Raw genomic sequence first — 21,677 nt, 5'->3', positions numbered from 1 at the left:
CCACAGTTTGTTGAGGAGGTGGTGGAAGATATTAGTGGTGAGAGTGATTGTGTCGGTCAAAATGAATCAATTTTCCAAAATTAATCAGAACCAAAAACATATGAAATGTCTTTTTGTGAAAATTGCATATGTGAAAAATGTTTAAATGGTAAATTGACCAACATGAGAGATGAGGAGGTGGAGAATAATACCACCTCAAGTAAACTCCAAGACCCAGGAGTGCCGCTTTTATCAATTCAAATCGGGAAATTTAAAACTAATCGGGCATTTCTAGATCTTGGAGCATGTGTTAGTATCATGCCCGGTAGTTTATATGATCAGTATGAATTTGGACAATTAGAAATGGTAAACACCACCGTGGTGTTGGCGGACCAAACTCATACACTTCCCTGGGGCATGGTGACTAATGTAATGGTTCAGGTGGAGGAATTTTTCTACCCAGTTGACTTTCTTGTACTTGACTATGCTAAACGTGGGAATAATACACAGCCACAAGTCATATTGGATAGGCCATTCCTCTCCACTGCACATGCGGTAATTGATTGTGCTAAGGGGGTTTTGGGAATCAAGTGTGGAGACCGTGATAAACGGTTATTATTGTTTGAAAATTCTACTAACCCTCTTGTTGATAAGTGTGTATCCTTGGATAAGGATAGCAGAAAAGAGGAATGTTTTGTGATTGACAGGATAGATAAGAAGGGATTTGAGAAACTACAGAGTGAAAAGGTGGAAGAGAAAGGTAACCGACCAAGAAAGAAGAAAGTGAGACAACCATCCAAACAAAATGATCGAGAATGGAGATTGAGGATGTTCGGGACAGATTCTGGCCTCTCGGAAGACTGGCAACAAATGATTGAAGAAAAAGCGTGCTTATAATGAGAAGGTTGCACGGGAGCGGGCCAGACGCCCACCTTGAATGGCATACAAGCTACAAAAGGGTGGTAATTGTACATTTTGTATATTTTTAGTTTTCATTTTGTTTTAGTTTTTATTTTACTAATTGTATTTCAAGCGTACCATCATAGCAAAAGCTAAGTGTGGGGATACCACACCATCAGAAAACGAAGTTTCAGTTAAGCTATCCAGAGTGCTTTCATGTTCTTTTCGCTGTGGTTAATCCAGGTACGTGTAAATTTTGTTGTATTTGGAACTTTGTGGGTGTAGTTCACTATAAACCCTCACGAGACCCCACTCGTCCTCCCAGGCTACCGGGGGGTTTACAGGGCTTGTTGCATACGCTAAATGCAATCGTGATTCCTACGAAAGTGAGTTAGGTCTTTTAATGTTTTTAACTAATTTAACAGAATTTATTATGAAACGGCTTAATTTGGCTCGGTAATTGTTTTAATAAATTTAACAAATATTCATTTTCATAACTCTTAAAAGACCTTTGTCTTACACTTGTGAGAAGCTTGCTTCTACACGTCTCGAGATTTTGCAGGTTAGATTGTCAGTTTGGTAATTGGATGAGACGAGAGTATACGAGTGTTATGAGAGTTCACGAGCCGACTGGTCCTTCTCCAGTCACGTTGATATCAGGTGATTTCAGTTTCATAATTTATTTTTGTTTTTATTACTTTAAACGTTAAAAGTGTAATTGTATAATTGTTAGTAGAACCGCCACACATAAGCCCCGAAATTTTAAAATTGCTTAAGAGACAAAAAGTCAATTTCAACCCCGTCCCTCAAATGTTCATTAGTTGTTTTATCAATTTTAACTTTGAGGACAATGTTAAGTGTTCTTACATTGAGGACAATGTAAACCTCAAGTGTGGGATGGGGGAAATTTGAAAAATTTTAGCCCGATAGTACCTCGAAGAGTGTTCAGAAACCAAAGTTGTTAACTGTTAATTATTGTCATTAATGCCAAGTCATAGGTTTCTGGTCATGGTTGGTTTTTCAGCGTCTCATTAGTCTTGCTCACAAATGTTTTTATTACGAGAAGTTGAAAATTGGGTCGTTTAAGCGGGGATAACGAGTCATGGGGACAGGTACACATGTTTATATCGTCAACCCTATTCCTCCGGTACGTGTGTGAGTTGACCCAAATATATATAATACACATATAATATATAGTACACACAAGTCATTTGAGTGCTTTTACTGATGTTCATGGATTACGGGATCGTAGTTGGCAAAATGCAAAAGTGATAGAGGCAATTAGGTTAAGCCTCATCTGGATGAGCGAGAGTGTGGGTACTGGGGGGTTGGGCCTCATACATTATACATATGAGCGTGGGTAATGTGATGGGCGGGGGGTTGGGTCCCTTAGAAAACATTTCTTGGACTTATTTTTCGTTTGTTTAACCCTGACATTATGTTACGAGACGATCCGGCTTACTAGGTTTATTTGTATCTGTAATTGTATTTGTTTTTGCTTTGTATTTGTATTTATCTCATGGTTAAGCATTGCGTTATTATGCTTAAAAAAAACAAAAAAAATTGAGAAAAAGACAAAAAGATGTCTGCTTATATTCAGTTATGTATTCTGTAGTTCGCTGAAGTTCGTTTATGTCAGAAAAAAAAACATGTGAAATCAGTATGTTGATAGTTTGCTTATTTAGATGTATATAATCAGTCAGTTAGTTGTATACTAGTTTCGTTTATTTAAATGTTTTGTAATAAGCCGGGTCGGAACGTTTGAGCTACTTAAATATTTTCCTTCCATACCCTTACACCTGGCCCCGTTACAACTCTTTTAAAGACCTCTTGATTTGCATTTGTGCCAAAGCAGCTTGATGGATTAATATATACTTATGAGTGATACTGAGAGTAGAGCGATACTAACACATCTTTTGCTAGTCCATATATTAAACCGAGAGGAGAGATGTTATATTACGAGTGGTATGAGCATGTGTGCCTTAAGCGGAAACAAAGTACACCTGTCTGGGCGGCTCTATTGTTTTTATTATAGCATTTAACCATATTTGTGGGATGTCAATCTAGAAAGTGTCAGTCTGGGAAACTGGGTATGACCTTAAACCTTACTAGTATTAATGGCGATAATCTACATACCTATGATGGGGTTGATGTTTGCTTTAGAGTTTGCTTGAGGGCAAGCAAAAGATAAGTGTGGGGATGTGATGTTCGGGTATTTTGTATATATAGTAGCGTATTAATTATGTAGTTTTATTGAATATATTGTTAGAACTTTGGTACTTCATACGTGCTTTTGTATTTCAGGTAATTGATCGTTAAAGATTCTAAGTTGGAGACCTGTACGAGCATGGAATGATATCTCGGGAAGACCGAAGCATTATTTGATGTCTTGGGAAGTGTTTCAAGGATTCGGGAAGAGTATAGATGAGTGATCATAAGCCGATGCTAAAACTGAACAAGATGGGTTGACAAAATGCGACCTTTAAGTAAAACGAGCATATCCTGAGCTAGAAAATGAGTTACGGGAGCCATAATATATGAATTTTGGGTTTCTTGACGAGAGGAATATGAAAATGAGGTTTTATTATGTCGCGGTACGCGATGGGATGGTCATATGTCCATCGCGATACGCGACGGACACAAAAGACGGGAAAATTAGGTTTTAAGCATATATTTCATTCTAAACAACCCTAACTCCGTTTTTACAAACCAAAGGCGATTCCAGCAGTCCATAGAGGCGATTTTGACCACCATAGCTTGTGCCAAGACCTTCCGCATGATCCATATCCTCCATATCGAAGATTTGATGATGTGCTCGGCTAATCTCCTAGAATCGCACCCGGGATGTATAGTTTACAGTTTTTCTCATGTGATTAAGAATACTTATGTTTTGTTATTGATGATTGATATATGATTATTGATATTTAGTATTTCTGTGTGTTCGGTCGGTTTAGGTTTACGTTGGTCTGAACGATATGTTACTAGTTGCTAGGTAATTAGTCATATAACTGTTTGGTTAGATTGAATATGATAAAACGTACAATTACCCTTAAATGAGTCACACTGGAAAGGACTGTTTGATAACTAGTGCCGTGTGTAAAGTAATTGTTGACGTCTAAGGTTTTGTCTGGTTGATCAGTTTTCAGTTAATCGTTGATAATCAACCTGTTAGGTTGCATGAGATACTGTTTGGTTGCTTACTTGAATTCCCGTGTGTGGTTTGCTTTGTTAACTGCTTAATACTCGTTTGCTTGCTCGTTGCTTAGTTCTCGTAATTCAAACTATTGCTTGTGTGATCAACACTAAAAACCAGTACTTCATAATATTGAATCTATTACACGAATAACATTGACCACATACTCCTTGTGATACGATACCCTACTTGCTCTAACTATTTAGAATAATTAGGTTTTTGATTGACTCAAACGACAGTCATCAACGAGCTGTTCCGAGGTGGTGGCAGGGAGTTGATGTGAGTCGAACTTTGAAGTTTTGACAAATTCTTTGACACGGGGATTGGAGTAGAACCGATTAATTTTTTGTTTTTTTTGGATAATGAATTAGAAGGTTTAGAAAAAACACTGTAAGGATTTACTAAAGGCATGTTGGTAATAGGAATTTTAGAATCATCAGAAACATACGATATTTCATATAACTGATCTATTCTGGATGCTGATGACTGGCGTAGGTTTGATGTGGAACAGGATAGCATTTGGCCGGACATGACTGGATATCGGACTGTCTTCACCACTGTTTAGTCTTCACACCGCAAAACGAGACTTGACCGCGACCTCTTGTCTTCTTAACACTCACTGCTGGTTCTTTTAGACTTCTAACAGGGATCTTGGACGGAACAGTACCAGTCGTTCTTTTAGACCTTTACTATCGGTTGGTTTTCTGGTGTGAGAGATCCGTTCAAAGACGGCAGTCACAGAGCATACTAATCCGAACCTTTAGTATAGGAGAACTAGATATGTTGTCAATAACAAATACTATGAACCTTAATAATTGTTTAAGGATTACAATATTCTCTTGAATGCTTGGTTTGATTCAAAAATTGTGTGGTCAAAATATGTTTGGAATGAGATTAGAGTCGGTGAGGTAACTTGATCCTTATAAAATATACGTAGAATGAATGTGCAATCAAGCAACCGATATATCCTAACTTTATTAATAAGTTTCTAATATTTTGTTATCCTGAATAATATACTATTTTTATTAAGTATTGTAGACATATTTGTGTTAATGAACGGATTAAGAGGTTATATGCATCAACATCATAGTTGTACTTGCAATCCTAACACATGATCAAGTAAATATGCTCATACACACTGGTGTATCGCACGTATCTGGACCACCTAAGAGTTTTTAATCCACATACGTTATGATGTAGAAACTTTAGTGCCGTGATTACAACATTTATGTCACTTTCTATTTGTGGATGTGTACAAGACAGTTTGGTCATGTTTCAAATCAATTAACGCCAGTGAAAGATTCTCTAACACTACACGATAACTGTTTGATATCTTTAGTCACACAATTAGATTTTACAAGTGATCAATACTATGTCATATTTACAAATAAATTGGCATGTTGATACTTGATACACATTTGGTCTTCATAATCTATTTAAAATTGTGCATATTATAAAAAACCGCAATTTGAATGAAAACTAATGTTATTTTTAATATGATGAAGTCCAAACTTTATAAAACTAATGGGGATATTGACGAGATTGAAACATCATACTTGGGGACAAAAAATAACTTTTCCACCAAAATAATAAAATATGTCAATAATTAAGACATCACTAAATTTGTTTTTTTATAAAACGTCATCAAAACGATTTGAGCACCTTGATTACTTAATTTGACCGATGATAGCTCTTAATCTATCCTCGCTTTAAAAATACATATTTATCAGATCAATGTATAAATTGGTCAATTAGAGTCGAAACTTAACGATTGTTTCTGAGCTACTTCCAATTATCACTCTATCTTCGTTCCTCCTCCTCCTCCTCCTCCCCACCACGGTTGTTCAATAGAGCTACAATTATGAGGTGAGAATAGTTACAAATGGAACATTAAAGAACTTTGATGGTTACAAAAGAATGATTAGAAGTGTGTTGAAAGATCTTACAAGGTGATATTGAGGTCTTTGAATATGCTTAGGTTTTGAATTTTACGTTCCGTTCAAAGTTGTTTACATTTTTCTCTTGTTGGTTTACATTTTTCTCTTGTTGGTGTATGATATGGTGACCGTGTCAAAGTATTAACATGAATTGGTACATGTAACAAGTATGATCCAACACCGAGTTATAACATACAAAACTAATTTCTAGTTTCTAATTTCTATGATTTGGTGTTTATCATTGTATTTTATGAGCTTACATCCATGTAATCATATATTATCTCATCATTCACTTCCATATTTTTGGAATTATACATTTTTGTAAGGCCCCGTTACCGGTAACCCTACTTTCGTGTTGGATTTACTCATAAACACAGTTCTAAATATCAGAGTTAATTAAAAACTTTACGCGGAATATAAAACTTTCATAAAACATTACATATCGATTCATAATCATGTCTTAAAACATTCCTCTTGTCTTTCAAAATCAAAACATAACTTATAAAACATATCAGATCTTCAGATGCCAGGCTTTAGTCTTCTGCCATGTGTCCTCCACTCAAGCCAGCTGTCTCAACCTACTCACCTGCGTGCATACTAAAAGTCAGCTACGCTGAGTGAGTTCTAGTTAATCATACAATACCATACAATACCTTATTACATACATACGTACTTAACCTCATAACTTTCTTTCATACACACATAAGTACTCATGCCTTCATTCTTACTTACATACTTTCTTTCTTACTTACATACTTTCTTTACATTCATAATCATACGTTTTAAAGAGCCTTTCGCCTTATAACCTCACAGATATTATAAGGGTCTGGTCCCTAACATCACAGATATTATAAGGGTCTGGTCCCTAACATCACAGATATTATAAGGGTCTGGTCCCTAACATCACAGATATTATTAGGGTCTGGTCCCTAACATCACAGATATTATAAGGGTCTGGTCCCTAACATCACAGATATTATAAGGGTCTGGTCCCTAACATCACAGATATTATTAGGGTCTGGTCCCTAACATCACAGATATTATTAGGGTCTGGTCCCTAACATCACAGATATTATTAGGGTCTGGTCCCTTGTTTTCGAATATTAGTAGGGTTCGATTCCCTCTTCGTTACCATACAACCATACATCATACCTCGAGTATTATTAGGGCTCGGTACCCTTTTCGTAACCATACAACCATACAACCGTCATTTCCTTCTTTTATTAACTTTATTACGTTCATACAGATAAATATACATATCATACTTGCCATATTTATAACGTTACAACCTGACAGTACGTGCAATATCCGAAGATCGTTCACGTACCATCAAGCAATCGTTCATACATATCATACTTACCATATTTATAACGTTACAACCTGACAGTACGTGCAATATCCGAAGATCGTTCACGTACCATCAAGCAATCATTCATACATATCACATATATCACATATGGCATACACTTATCACTTAGGATAAATGTATTAACAACACATCAAGTATGCACACAGCCCCGAAAACATAACAAGGAATGGGGCTAGAAACTCACTTGGATCCTGTTACGCTCGCCGTTGATCGTAATTCCTTTCTTTAACTGGGCTCGGCTAACTGTATAATATTTACACATATCAATTAACTACTACTACTCGTTTTGTATTTCTATCTATATATGACCCACAACGAACGGGGGTCCGGGGGGCAGCGCCCCTGGCAGCGGGGTTCTAGGGGCGGCAGCCCCTAGCGGGGTCCAAGGGGCAGAGCCCCTGGCTGGGGTTAAGCTGCCAGGTCAGCTTGGAAAAATTTTATTTTCGATAACTGCCTTAACACATTTTCCATTAGGTTTTTAATTTATTTTATAAACGAACTTCGCTTCAGGCGAAGTTAAACCTTAGGCGAACTTGGCTTCAGGCGAAGTTAAACCTTAGGCGAACTTGGCTTCAGGCGAAGTTAAACCTTAGGCGAACTTGGCTTCAGGCGAAGTTATACCTTAGGCGAACTTGGCTTCAGGCGAAGTTAAACCTTAGGCGAACTTGGCTTCAGGCGAAGTTAAACCTTAGGCGAACTTGGCTTCAGGCGAAGTTATACCTTAGGCGAACTTGGCCGTAGGCGAAGTTATCCTTAGGCGAAGTTACGCTTGAAGGCGAAGTTACGCTTGAAGGCGAAGTTCATCAGGCGAACTTAATCTTGCAGGCGAAGTTATCGCGCTGCAGATCTGTTTGCCCATAAATCCTTCGTTTCTTAGCCAAATAACTCGATTTTGGTACCCACGGAATCGTATGATCGGCGCCTACAAATCCCAACCATCAAATCGGCCTAAAATCGACGTTTTAGGGGTCCGATTTGGGCAGTTTGGGTTTCGGGTCCGGTTAACCCATCAAATCCTAACCATTTTCAGTACTATAAGCTTTGGTGGATTTGTTCTTACCTTACCAACTCAGATCTATCAACAAAATCTCGGGTCTTGGCTTCGAATCTTGATCGGTTAGTATGTGTGTGTTTTGAGGAGTGTGTGGAGTGTGTGTGGAGTTTGGTGAGAAATGAGATATTTTGGGATTTTGGGGGTATTTATATCCCTGAAATCCCATTCTCATTTATCCTATCTCAATTAATCCAAGTCCATGACCCGCTCATACTCGATATTAATAATTAAAACGCGAAATCACTAACATAACTTTCTTTATTCAACATTATAAATTTTTGGATGTTACAATTTTTAAGAATCAATTTGAATGAATGAAATTATTGATTTTAGACAGAATTACAAATTTTGTCCTTTAAAAAAAGTCAAATTACGGTTCGTGTCCTTTTTTTAGTTTCCTTGCAGGCGGTATCCTTTAAACATTTTTTTCCTACACGTTATGTCCTTTACGCTAACTGGGTTAGAAAAACTCAGTTAAATGACAACTTGCGCATGGCATGTGAGGGCTTTTTGGTCATTACACTTTTACTCTTATACTACCAATTAAACAAAAACAAACTGAGTTACAGTGAGTCAAAACTCATCTTCATCCCATCAATTTATCTTCTCTCTCCCTCCAACCTCCTTACCTGGTCACCACTCCAACCACCATACCACAACCACTCCGGCCACCATACCCCCACCCACCCCCGTCGCAGAGAAGGTTTCAAAAATCCCAAACCTCCTGACCTAACCTAACATAACCCTTATCCTTACCCCAGATATTCCCAAATTGGCATCAAACATAGGGTTTGTAAACGCATCAATATTTGACAGATCTGGATGATGGAAAAGCGTCGATGGAGATAGATTTTGAGGTGAATCAAACGTTGGTGGTGGAGTATGGTGACTGCCATGGTGTTTCAGTTCTGCTCAGATTTTCCGGCGAGCCCACTTCAGTACTTCACCTAACAGATCTGAGCGACCGGCGACAGTTGCTGGCGAGTGGCGTTTCCGGCGAGCCCAATTCCATAGATTCAGTTGAAGGGGTAGGCGGCGGTGGCGTTTCCAGCGACAGTTGCAGGCGAGTCGGTGGCGTTGGAGTGGTGGCAGTGGCTTCAGGCCGACGAAATTTAATGGTGGTGGTGTTTGTTTCCGGCGAAATCCGGGCAGATCTCGAACCACCATTGATCATCCGGCGAGCTCCAGCCAGATCTCGAACCACAACGAAATTTAACGATTGAGGTTGTGCCTTCAATCTATGTAGTAAAACGACGGGAAAAGGAGTTGGTTTGGTGGTGGTCACGGCTGAGAGAAGGGGGTTGGTAGTGGTGGTGGTGGTGGTGAGAGAGAAGAAGACGAGAAGAGAGAGAGTGTGTGTGTATATTTGAACCACTTCGTTGTAATGACCAAAAAGTCCTCACATGCCATGCACATGTTGTCATTTAACTGAGTTTTTCTAACCCAGTTAGCGTAAAGGACATAACGTGTAGGAAAAAATGTTTAAAGGGCACCGCCTGCAAGGAAACTAAAAAAAGAACACGAACCGTAATTTAGTTTTTTTTAAAGGACAAAATTTGTAATTCTGTCTTGATTTTAATGTTCTAGAAAGTTTCAATTGTTCATTTGTTCCTAAAATTAAATATATTTTTTTCTATTGGAGTTGTTAATTAAACCAGTTTATTTATATTTAAATTTAAAATTAAGGGGCTTACGGAATATAACCGAGACTGATTACCTGCCCACATGAAGACAAAAAATGCCTTTTCGTCAAATATTTTTAAAGTTTTTTTTTTTAATTTGATGATTTATTTTCTATGTAAAATAAATTAGTTTGATTTTTTATAAAAACTTCAATAAAAGGTTTTGTGTGACGTAAAAAAAGAATCTTTTTGAGTCACGCCTATGCAAAGAGCATTTCTTTTCTCCTACCAAATTTTTTTTTTTGAATGGCAAATTATGATCACTCACGGACCACTAGAGTATCATCGTGTCACCAGCAAAACCACGCGATCATATCCATCTCTACTAGGCAATAATGCCTAACTTTTCTCCTACCAATTAAAAGCTACAATCTAACATTTAACATGAATTCTTGTTAATTTTTTTTTTCAAAATGTAGCATTTATTAAGAGATATTTATCGTTGTCCACACAAACTAATAGTTTCATAAATATACCATCTAAACAGTAAACACGTCGTCAGCGACGTGTGCTTAAAGTGGGACGACGTGTTTGTTGACCAATAAGTAGATGTCATGTGTTATCAATAACACAAGAGACGACTTATTTGTTAAACAATAACTCATCTGGACAATCAGTTTGTTCAACAAACTTGACTGGGATGACCTGTTTACAAACTCATCGAGATGACATGGTTGTTCAGCAAACTCGTCCAGATGGCCTGTTTACAAACTCGTATGGGATGACCCATTTGCGGCCAGCTGACTTAAATGATTGGAGGACAAACACGCCGGACGAGTAAGAAAAATAGAGGTTGTGACCTATTTGGAGAGGGCGTTTATGAAACTCTTGATTTATGAGAATATAAACAAAATCTCTCTCTATAAAATAGACATTTTAGAAATTTTCTCTTTTAAAATAGGGGTGTGTATAGATCAAGCAATTGCGTTTTCTATCTCTATTTTCATCTTCAAAGTTTAAGAAAATTATCTAAAAATACTAAGACTGCCTGCATCAGTTCAGGGCAATTCTTATTACAAACAACCTAGTCAGCATGCCACATCAGCTTTCCATTCATTCTTTTCACAAACATTTTTTACCTACAACAATAACATATTCATTCTTCCCACAAACAACCTCATAATTTCCACATCACCAACATTGAGGACCCACCAATCACCATCCTTCACCATCCTTGAGGAAGGATTTTCAAGGATGGATGGCCCTCCACAATACATGTATTTTTCATCCTTCTAACAAATCTCCTCCACATAAGCCATGGATGACCTTGATGCGGAAGGTCTAATAACTACTACATCTCTTTCATCAGTTTTGTATCTTAGAGCATTCTCATCACATCCTCTATAATTATGTGAGGGGAGTTTGCAAATTATAGGGTGAAGTTGTAAGTAATTGTGAGTGTAAGTTATAGGGTGGAGAGAGAATTGTAGTATTTTTTTGTAAATTTGGGGAAACACTATATATCCCTATTTAGTTTTTAATATTTGTTGGATTGGTTGTGAGTAGATGAGAGAGAAAACTATAATGATAAAGATATAAAAAATATTATTTAATTGAACAGATGAGCGAATTGTAGTGTTTTTTAGTTTAATTATAAAGATATGGATAGAGAACGGGTTGAGAATGCTCTCATCCTTAAAATTTTAAGGAAAACTAAAGTGAATTCAAATTTCATACAAATCTCTATAAGAGCATAGACCCAAATCGTATATCGTACAATTTCATACAACCCATTTTGCAGGCGTATACCATCAATTCATACACCTTTATACGATCATAAAATATCACATCTATAGAATGTTGATTAGGCTATCAAGTATACCCCCCCCCCCCACACACACGCCCGCCCCCTCTTTGTTTTCTTTCACACCAGTGTCACGTCACAACATCTGCAATCGTGAACGTACGGAGTCACCTTTTGTCATTAGGTTAGTGCAGAATAGTAAACAAAAATATAATAGCGGAAACTAAAATCGGTTTGTCGCATGGTGCATCTGGTTTGCAAATTTTCTATTTGTTGTTTAAAAAAAATGTGGTGATTCAAAATATATGCCAAGTGGCAGCTCCTAAAACATATACAAGGTTGTCGGAACAGTTAGTAACCTTCTTACGGCTCTGCTTAACTACCTCTCCAAACATTCGTGTTGTCGGAACACACGCAGTCACCAGTTCCCTCTTCTATCTTATTGACCCAAATTCATACAATACCCTTTTAAAATAGTTAGCCTAAAAATGTTTTTAACAAACCACTTGTATTTTTTTATTTGTTTTTTAAACTCTTATATATCATCATATTTACTTAATTGTAAAGTAGGCCCTGAACCACCTTTCAACAATTTCATATATGATATCATTATTTTCAAATAATTTTTTTTATATAGTATATTAGATAAGATAACATTTAGTAAGACTATTATATACCAATTCATTAAATACAAACTATAATAGGACTATTATACTCTTCTCTTACAATCCAAACTTTTGTATAGTCGTAATTTTGAAAATGAGTATATTTTTTATATTATGCTTTTTTTGTAGATACACAGCATTCAATGAGTATGCATGATAGAAGAGAGAAAACTTCATAAATATCAAAAACTTGGTGTATTTTATATAACTTTTAAAATATTCATAGAAAACCCATGACTTTATATTTTTTTTGTTTACAAAAACAATAGCTGCAAAAGAACAAGATAACCAACAAGACAAGAGTTCAAAACAGCAAATTCATCTGTCTTCAAAGAAGAAACCAAATAAGTGATAGATACCAAATAAACAAGTTGATTAATTTATGTCCAAAAACAACAAAAATTGACCCAAAACTCAGATAAGAGTTGCTTTAGCTGGCTAAAACAACTCTTGGTGACCAACAGAAACCTCACAACCATAGATGCACCCACATCTACAATAGTTGTACAATATACCAACAAAACACCAAATATGCAACTTTCCTTGTTCACACTCAACCAAACAACCCATCCGAGGTTGTTACATGACATCACACTGAAAAAATGAACATCTTATGGCGCAAAGAATGGGTGAGACACCACTGACACGTTTAAAAACCAACATCAATTTCCACAAAAAAGAACAAGTAGCCGACAATGTTTCTAGAAGGCTTCTTGTGTGTATGTGTGATGGATAATGATGTTATGATGTAAGATAAGATTGTATTGCAAGTTGCTGTTGTGGCTGCAAAGATGCCCATGTTGCTGCAAAGGTAGCAGGCGGCAGTGTTTGTTGCAGTTGTCTCAGTAAGTTGACAATTCTGCTAAGAGTTGTTTCTGTTGCAAGATCCTTGCCGGCAGAAAGAATCTAAATCCAACAAAAACAAAGTTTTAAAATTCAAGGTTGAAATAGTAAGCAGATGCAAGGGTTGACATAAATACATCCAATAGAATTCTAGTTGTCAAATACAAGGTTGTTGAAAATATAAAAAGACTAATATTAGTTGTATTCTATAAAAATAGCCAAAACCATTTTAAACATTTATCTAGGGTTGTAAATGAGCCAATCTAGTCGATCTTAAATGAGCCCGAACCTGAGCTCAAACAACGATCCTGAGCCTGAGCTTCATTTATCGAGCTCGAGTAGGCTTGCAGGCCTAAACGAACCAATATATGATATGATTGTTTCGATATATCAAATACATATTTACATAATACTCATTATATATGATATTAATAACAAAATAACTTAATGTTATAATGAAAATTAAAACTATATATATATAGTTAATAGTTAAAGAAAAACTATTGAATATCAATAAAGTAGCCGAGTTCAAACTTAAAACATTATTCACAAGCCAAGCTCGAACTCTCATAAATTAAACTCAGATAGACAGGTTCACACCCCTACTTTTGATATCAAAGGCCGCCTTTATAATTTATAATTATAATAAAGAAATAAACTGTATCGTAAAAAGTAAATGTATCTAAATGGGTTGGATCAAGTAGGTTGGCCCGTAATTTTTATCTAAAATTATCAATTTCTCTATTAAAACTATTAGCGGGTCTAATATAGTAATATGGTTACAAGAACCATTTTATTTCAACCTCTCATCCTGCTCAAATCAACCAACTTATAAACAAACTGCTTAAAATTTGCACATCTAGTAAAAATAACTGACAAAAACTAGATTAAAGACAACTAACCTCAGCAAATACAGAAACAATTTTTGGCAAATATTGATTGTTGGGACCCAAAAGTTTCACGTCTGACCTGTAATATAAACAGTAGAGTTTGTTAGACGCACCCAAAAAACAATGTTTTAAAAAATTAAAGCATTGTTCGTATTTACCTTTCAACCATAGAACAAAGCAGCTCGTGAACAACTTTAGCTTCAATAACATCTCCCTTGATTGGCAAACAGCTTAACCATGCAGGAACAATCTGACAGAGTGACAGACAACAAAGCATAATAATTACAAATGGACATACTTATAATCAGAAAAATAAAATAAAATACAAAGTATGATCTACCTGAGTGGAATCAATACTGTCACGATGAAATTGACATATTTTCCCCAAAGCAGAAACAGCATTATCATAAGCCATCACATTTTCAGACTGGAGCGCATTAGGGTGTCTAATTACAGCATTTAGCCTTGAAAGAGCCTCTGTAAAAATAAGTGCACAAATAAATATTAATTATCTCATGCACCCTTGCAAAAGTTCAACTTTTTCATATTTATAATTCCAGTTGTCATAATGTTATATCAGATATGTTTACCTCCAATAAGTGGTTTTATGACAGAACCACCATACTCCGCACAAACTCCAAGTCCATATACAGCAGCCTGAATTTTTAAAGAATAGATATAGTTGAGTTCACAAGAAAGCAGAAAGCAATCAGACAGTGATGATGCTGACCTGGCGGACATCTGAATTCTCATCATTGCAAGCTTCAAGAAGGAAAGGAAGATATGTGTCATAATATTTTAGAGCTGCTTCACGACACTGCTCTGCCACGTCATCAAAGATGCAAATTGCAATCCTCCTTTCTTCAGCTGTTTTATCCTTGCCCTAAAAGTGATTAAGTGCGCTCATTGTTACCAAATTTCTTATTTTACCCTTCCAGCTTCATAGTATCATATGTATCGCGTCAAAAACAAAATTGGCATACTTACCCACATCGGCATCAAATATGATGACATCTCATCAAAGAAAGGCAAGAACGAGGCTTTGAACGTTTTTATCAATGTTCCCAAGATCTCACCAATCTGAAACAGCAAATTAGTTTAAATACAAATACCTAAAATTGAGGATCATGTTTAAATTAAAAAAAAACGGTTAACCATAATTTAGGAAGAAACAAAAGATATACGGATACCATCCCATAATCTTATTATAACTAATAACGTTGTTATACTCTTAAGTGCAGCCTTGTTGGTGATTCAAGTGCCATTTATGTTTGGTAAAGGTCTTAATTTAATTAAGGTCAATAAGGGGAAAAGAGTTGTTGAACAAGAACCTGGTCAAAAACTTCTTCCTCTTGCTCATTTTCCTCTTTAAGCAATTCTCCTTCTTCAGCATCAAAATCTTCAGCTTTTGTCCTTTCGGCTCTTTCGGTTTTTCTACTTGAACTTGCTGTGATTACTTGCTTTATTTCATCCACAATGCTTCTCACCTGGTTTTCATCTAAAAGTGGTCCAGATACCTAATACCATGTTGAAACACACTCAGATAAATGGATTCAACATTCTATGATCTATATGCAGCTATGTGCAATCTAAAGCTATAAAGATTATATAATTTTAATTTTACGAGTTTATATATAGATTATAACTAACCTGTATACATTCATTTAAAGCATCCAGCATACTTGCGCAGATTTCTGTATCAGGTTCCTGCAACGATTAAACCAGAATGTTTTTTGTTTATAATTTTTAAATTTTCTCATAAAAAACTAGTGAAACAAATATGATTATAGAATAATGCTATTTGAACAATCTGATTTTATAAATAGAAAGATCTAGGAGGTGTATGCATCAGAAATAAACGTTTAATTATTGACTAGTGACTCATTTGGCCTGTTCCCTTTCTACTTAACATTTTTAAAATTTGCCTGTGTCATGTTAAAGGTAAAGCATGACCCAATCAACCCATTCAAAAGTAAATGAATCGGGATTGCCAAATCCCAAAATTCTGTGAGAAAATAACATTACCTTATGCAAAGCTTCAACCAAAGAGGTAACTATGTAATCAGACAGCTGTTTTATATAAGATTCATTACGACCCTGAGCAAGTCCTTTCTCGATGGCTAACTTTGCAGATCGCAACAACTCCGGCATGGCTAAAAAAATATAAATTCCATTAAATGCAATTTATACATATGGGAAATCGTATAAGTATGAGAAGATTAAGGCTGTCCGTTGTTCATTTACTAAACAAATGAACAAGAATTTTGGTGTGTTTAGTTAAAAAGAACAAAGATTGCATCTGTACATTAATGCTAAAAATGGTTAAATTGATTTTTTTTCTCTGGTTTCTCGATAATTTAGTTTGATTAAGTCCACTTCTTAATTTCGTTTAGCATTTAACAAGTGAACATTAATGAACATGAACAAGCTTATTATTATATCTGTCCATGTTAGCTCATTTGTTGTGCTAAAAAACAAGCCAATTCACGTTTCATTCGGTTTATTTACAACCATAGAAAAAATCATATAAAAAATACCTGAAACGGCTGCTTTCCTAACTTCTTCATGGAAATAAAACTTGAGAAGTGGCACCAAGGTTGGTGCAACCTATTAAGTAAATACATTAGCATTTATTTATAATAAACAATAAAGTGTGTAAAAAAATTTAAATGTTATAAACCTGATCAATCCATGGGTAAAACCCCTCCTTTAACTCGTCAGCATAACAACACAACATGTTGCAGGCGGTTGCTTTCTCCTCTAAAACACTAGTTTTGATCCCTATCCTTTTATCACCAAGTGTAATTGTCTCCATACTGCAAGACATACAACTCTCAGTATTATTCAAATTAATATATATATATATAGTAATACAAAAAAATACAATACCTTTCGTCATCTGATTCATCAATCTCATTATCTGAATCTGCTGATGTAATGACAACATCAGGTTTCAGTTGAGCAGATTGAAGCAAAGGAGGCATGACAACACTCATGTAAGGAAGAAAGTCTTGCCCTAAACATTTGCATAGCCGAGCCCACGCCTACAGTAACAAAGGGTGACAACGAATGAGAAATTGTTGAAAACCCCTATAGATTTTTGCTGATTTGCTCACAAGTCCTTAGACTTTAGCTTGTAGAACTAATTCTCTAAAATTTTAAAGATTAATAAATTATCCTTTTTATAAGGTTCAAAAACATTACGTTATTATTTAACAACAAAATTCTCCAGACTTTGTTATTTTTTACAAAGTTCAGATATTCGAACATGCACAAAAACAAACTTTTTAAAACAATTATATCAAATAACTTTATCAAAAAAAATTACAAGTGGGAAATTTTATTCATTCAAAATAACATTATCATGTACACACTCAGCAAAATTCCAAAAGGTTTCTTATAGTATTTTCTATTTTCTTTTTTGACAAAAAAGTAACACCTACTTGAAGCATGTAACTGGTAGTGGGGTCATCAGTCTCCATTTGAGATCCTTGCAATGACATCAGCACTTCCATCACCTTCACACACAATCAGAAAGATAAACATAAATATTCATGAAATAAGAAGCAAGATAATAATGCAAAAATAGTAGCATACTATTCCTTCCCAACAGTATCGTACCTGTTTAGCATCGTCTCTAAACTTTTCCTTCCCAACAGCCATTCCAACCAAACTAATGCATTCCATTGCTTTAGCTCGAAGCATACGATTGGCTTTATCATTTGCATTAACTAATATAGTTTTTAAATAAGGCATAACCGCATCATAGTACTTTTGGAAGTGTTCCTATTATTTCACAAAATAAGAGTGAAACGATAAGCGTAAAGGTCTAAGTCTAGAAAGTAGAAACTAAAAATGATGATGCGTAAGTTACCTGTGAGGAATCAGCAACAGATGCTAGAGCAGTCAAGGCCCCTTCTTGTACCATTTGCTTACCGTTCTACATAAAAAAAACATCATTAGTTCAACTTAAAATAAACTTAATGACGTATTTGCATTTTTGCGCATATAAATTGCAGCATCCACCCTTCACTAATTTACCTGTAACAATACAAGCAACTTGCTCACTATTCCATCCAAGTAAGGAGTCAAGATATCAGGGGTGCAGTTCTCACTGAAATTTAGCACTGCTGAAGCAGCATGCGCCTGCGAAACAAAAATAACATATAAATAATAACAAACAAGAGAATGGAAGTGTACTCAAGATGTAAGATGTCATTCAGATATCTGGTAAGCTATATTTATTAGTTGAGAATATACCATGCTCGCTCACCATAAAATATACAAACAAAAAGAAAACGAAAAGTGTGACGGTGCAAAATAAAGACAGAAAGATAATCGATCGAAAATGAAGACTTCGTAATTGAGCAAAGAAACATTTATTCAAAACTAGTGTCGCTTGCTTCTCAAGTCAGGTGTAACTCAACTTTGACTTTTTAATAAACTCTTAAAAATACAAATGAGATCATTCCCTGTTTACGATGCATTACAAAGTGAAAATGATTTTTGTTGTTCGACGAGCATTATTTATTCAAACTAGTCTTGTTTACTTAGCATATCAGGCTACAGCTAGAAATTGCGTTAGGTATAAAAGATATTTAATGGAAACCTAAAATCCTCCGTTGTTGTGCATTAAGAATCATGAGTATTAATATAAACTAAACTCGCTCTATTCACACACGGCTTTGTAGCAAACTCAATCAAAAACTTAGTATACCAAATAGCAGGAAGCAAGTTCCATACCAATTTGATTAAATTATAAAAGCAATACAACAAATAATTTAAAGCAACAATTGCAGTAGCTAGAGCTATATGCAAGTTCTATCTCCATAACTCCGTGGATATGAGAATACAATGCTAAATCAGCATCTATATGTAACTTCTATGTCTACATAAGTCCATACATGCCTCAATAACTCAGAGAGACCAACATATACGCATTAATAATGGAAACATACCTGAACACGCGGATTATTAAAGTCATCCATTGCAGCAGCAAGAGCTGGTAGCACTCTTTGGTGGTACTGAAATTGCAAATCTGGGCCCAAATCTGTAGCCAATTGTCCAATTGCATTAATTGCAGCCCATCTCACACGTGGATGAGGATCTTGGAATGAATTCAACACCATAGTCACCACTTGCTCCAAATTCTTGATCATCACCTACATCACAAGTTATTCAAGTTTCAAAATATCAGAAACAGCAGTGAAGACAATATTGTTTTCCAAAGCAACATGAAAACAACAAAAACAAGCATACCATCTATTTATACATCATACTTACAATTTAATATAATCCAAACTATAACATATAAATTCCAATAACATTTTTACCTTTGAGCATCCCTCAGCTATCTGTGCAAGAGCAATAAGGGCAGCATGATGTTTCTGCCATTCAGGAGCCGCCAAGTAAGCCGGCAACTGCTCGGATGCAACAGGGACAATCGTATTCCCACCTAGAGCAATAGCCAACCGATCCAAACACTCTTGACCAACACTATAATTACTAGACTCCCCTGTGTCCTCATCCTCATTCTCCGCAGTATGCCAAGCAGGTTCATCCTCAATATCCAACAACATCTGCAACAAAATCCCAAACAACCTGCTGATAAACTGTGGCAGCTTTCTCATCATACCCGGCGCTCTCTCCCTGGCTTCCGCTAGCGTAATCACAAACTCAATAGCCAAATGTCTAGTCCCCTCTTCCAACGTCTCGGCCTCAGCAATCTGCAACATAGACCCAACCACCTCAACCAACTGCCTCCTCAAAAACCTCGGTTCCGTCCCAGCCAACTCAATCAACAACTCCAACGCTTCCTGGGCCGTAGCCTCTTGCCCGCCATTCAAAGCCTCAGTCAAAGTCCTCATCATCGCAGGAAGCAGATCCTGAAACCTATCTCTATCACCGGAACTCAAACACTGAATAAAATTAATCACAGCACTCAACGCCGCAATCCTCACGTCCGCGCTCCCGGACGTGGTCAAACACTGCAAAAACACTCCATGTAAATGCTTAATATGCGGAATCAACGTCTCCCCAATGTACTGCGACAACTGAGCAAATATCAAAAAAGCCGACTCCTGCAGCTTCACCGAATCCGACGAAACACACTGAAACATAAACGGTAAAAGCTCGGGCCAACCGTTATCAGGCAAAATAACCGAAGCTAGTTCCGAAACCGTATCACACAACTTCTTCATAATAGTTTTGGCTTCCTCCTGCTGTACACAAGTCAATAATATAGATTTAAGCGAAGACTGAGTAGCGGGAGACAACCTGTTCCAAATCAACGAGTCATCCTGAGTTAACTGCTTCCGTAACAGAATTGCTGACATGGCACGAGCCTCCATGTGAGGAGACATCTGGAGCATCTGACCTAGCTTCAGAAACAACGAATTCGGATCGGTTTGTTTGCAGAGATTGAATAGAAGCTCGGCTTGCGAACGCTGGTCGTTGGATGATGACATCAGATGCGAAATTAGGGTTTCGAACGGCGCTGGATCGGCACCGAGTATGGCCGCCAGTTGTGCTTGCTGAACCTGAGGATCCATCGCCGGAGAAGTTGATGATTGCCGGTGATGGTGGGATTGACGGTGGCGGTTACGATGGAATGGGATTGGAGATTAGGGCTGGAGACTAATTAGGGCAAAAGGTCGTAGGGGTAGTAAAAAGGGTAAACAGCAAATGTTGAATGTTTGATTTGATGCTCGAATATTAGAGGGAAATATATTGCGGGAGGTTGTTGCAATAATGGTCCTTTGGGTATTGTCCAATGGCTTATTCTACTCCTTTGTCTTCTAGTCTATATTCTAATTATAAATAAAAAAATTCTCTGTCATAGTGAATAGCCTTCTGATCGGGATAAGGTAGATGCCTCCTAACCGAGGGCGGATCGAATTGGAGTTTCCTTAGGTAGTCAGTAGCCACTAACATACAGTTATCCTTAAAGTTGTGTGCTTGGTGGAGAAGAAGTGAACAAAGGTACGCTCGCTTAATATCTTGTTCTTTACCGCGAACTGGGATCGCTCGCCAGACCTGAGCTAGGTAAGCAAGAAAGAAGGAGATGATAGAAAAGGTAGGGGCTCTCCATCTCTAGGAAGATTTGTGTTCAGGATCTGGTAATCTAAAGACTTGCTTCCTTTGGTAGAGCGTTCCACGGGCATCGATCAATCTTGAATCACATGTCGTACTGTCATTGGCTGATTTTTGGTTGTTTGATCACACTCGATAACTTGTTGATCGATAGTAGCTTATATGATAATATACTTGGTGGCACTTCTAATTGTTAGCTTTGATGCCAAAGGAAAATTGGTCTTCTTGTTTAGTTTCATGAGAGTGGTTTTCGAAACCTGAATTAAGGGTTTTCTTATAGTGATGGGTTTTCTTTTCTCCTTGACTGTGTTATTGAGTGAGTCAGTAAG

The 21,677-nt window shown here is 36.6% G+C and overlaps 1 protein-coding gene across 1 annotated transcript; it reads right to left on the bottom strand.

Moving 5' to 3' along the window:
• Positions 1-12,960: 12,960 nt before the first annotated feature.
• On the bottom strand, positions 12,961-21,150 carry LOC143620324 (uncharacterized). Its single transcript, XM_077092025.1, has 19 exons — positions 19,590-21,150; positions 19,215-19,418; positions 18,298-18,402; positions 18,131-18,196; positions 17,878-18,042; positions 17,700-17,774; positions 17,146-17,300; positions 16,937-17,072; positions 16,794-16,863; positions 16,282-16,409; positions 15,907-15,963; positions 15,588-15,773; positions 15,244-15,336; positions 14,987-15,139; positions 14,847-14,913; positions 14,597-14,733; positions 14,415-14,506; positions 14,269-14,335; positions 12,961-13,429 (listed from the first exon to the last, which is right to left on the bottom strand). The coding sequence occupies exons 1-19, from the start codon at positions 20,805-20,807 to the stop codon at positions 13,265-13,267; spliced, it is 3,339 nt and encodes a 1,112-aa protein (XP_076948140.1). The 5' UTR covers positions 20,808-21,150; the 3' UTR covers positions 12,961-13,264.
• Positions 21,151-21,677: the final 527 nt, after the last annotated feature.

This window comes from Bidens hawaiensis, unplaced genomic scaffold (genome assembly GCF_021521415.1).
Source record: "Bidens hawaiensis isolate Kalapana, Puna unplaced genomic scaffold, B.hawaiensis_p1.1 tig00002553_1, whole genome shotgun sequence".
Taxonomy (NCBI): domain Eukaryota; kingdom Viridiplantae; phylum Streptophyta; class Magnoliopsida; order Asterales; family Asteraceae; genus Bidens; species Bidens hawaiensis.
Note: the sequence above shows the minus strand (reverse complement) of the source record. Positions and strands in the feature narration are given on the sequence as shown.

What these genes read in the sequence shown, in the direction of transcription:
- LOC143620324 (XM_077092025.1), bottom strand. Translation starts at nt 20,807, where the DNA reads ATGGATCCTCAGGTTCAGCAAGCACAACTGGCGGCCATACTCGGTGCC. An exon ending in GATGAATCAGATGACGAAAG is followed by an intron (nt 17,073 to 17,145) that starts GTATTGTATTTT and finishes TATGTCTTGCAG; the next exon opens with TATGGAGACAATTACACTTG. An exon ending in AGGAAGAAGTTTTTGACCAG is followed by an intron (nt 15,337 to 15,587) that starts GTTCTTGTTCAA and finishes TTGCTGTTTCAG; the next exon opens with ATTGGTGAGATCTTGGGAAC.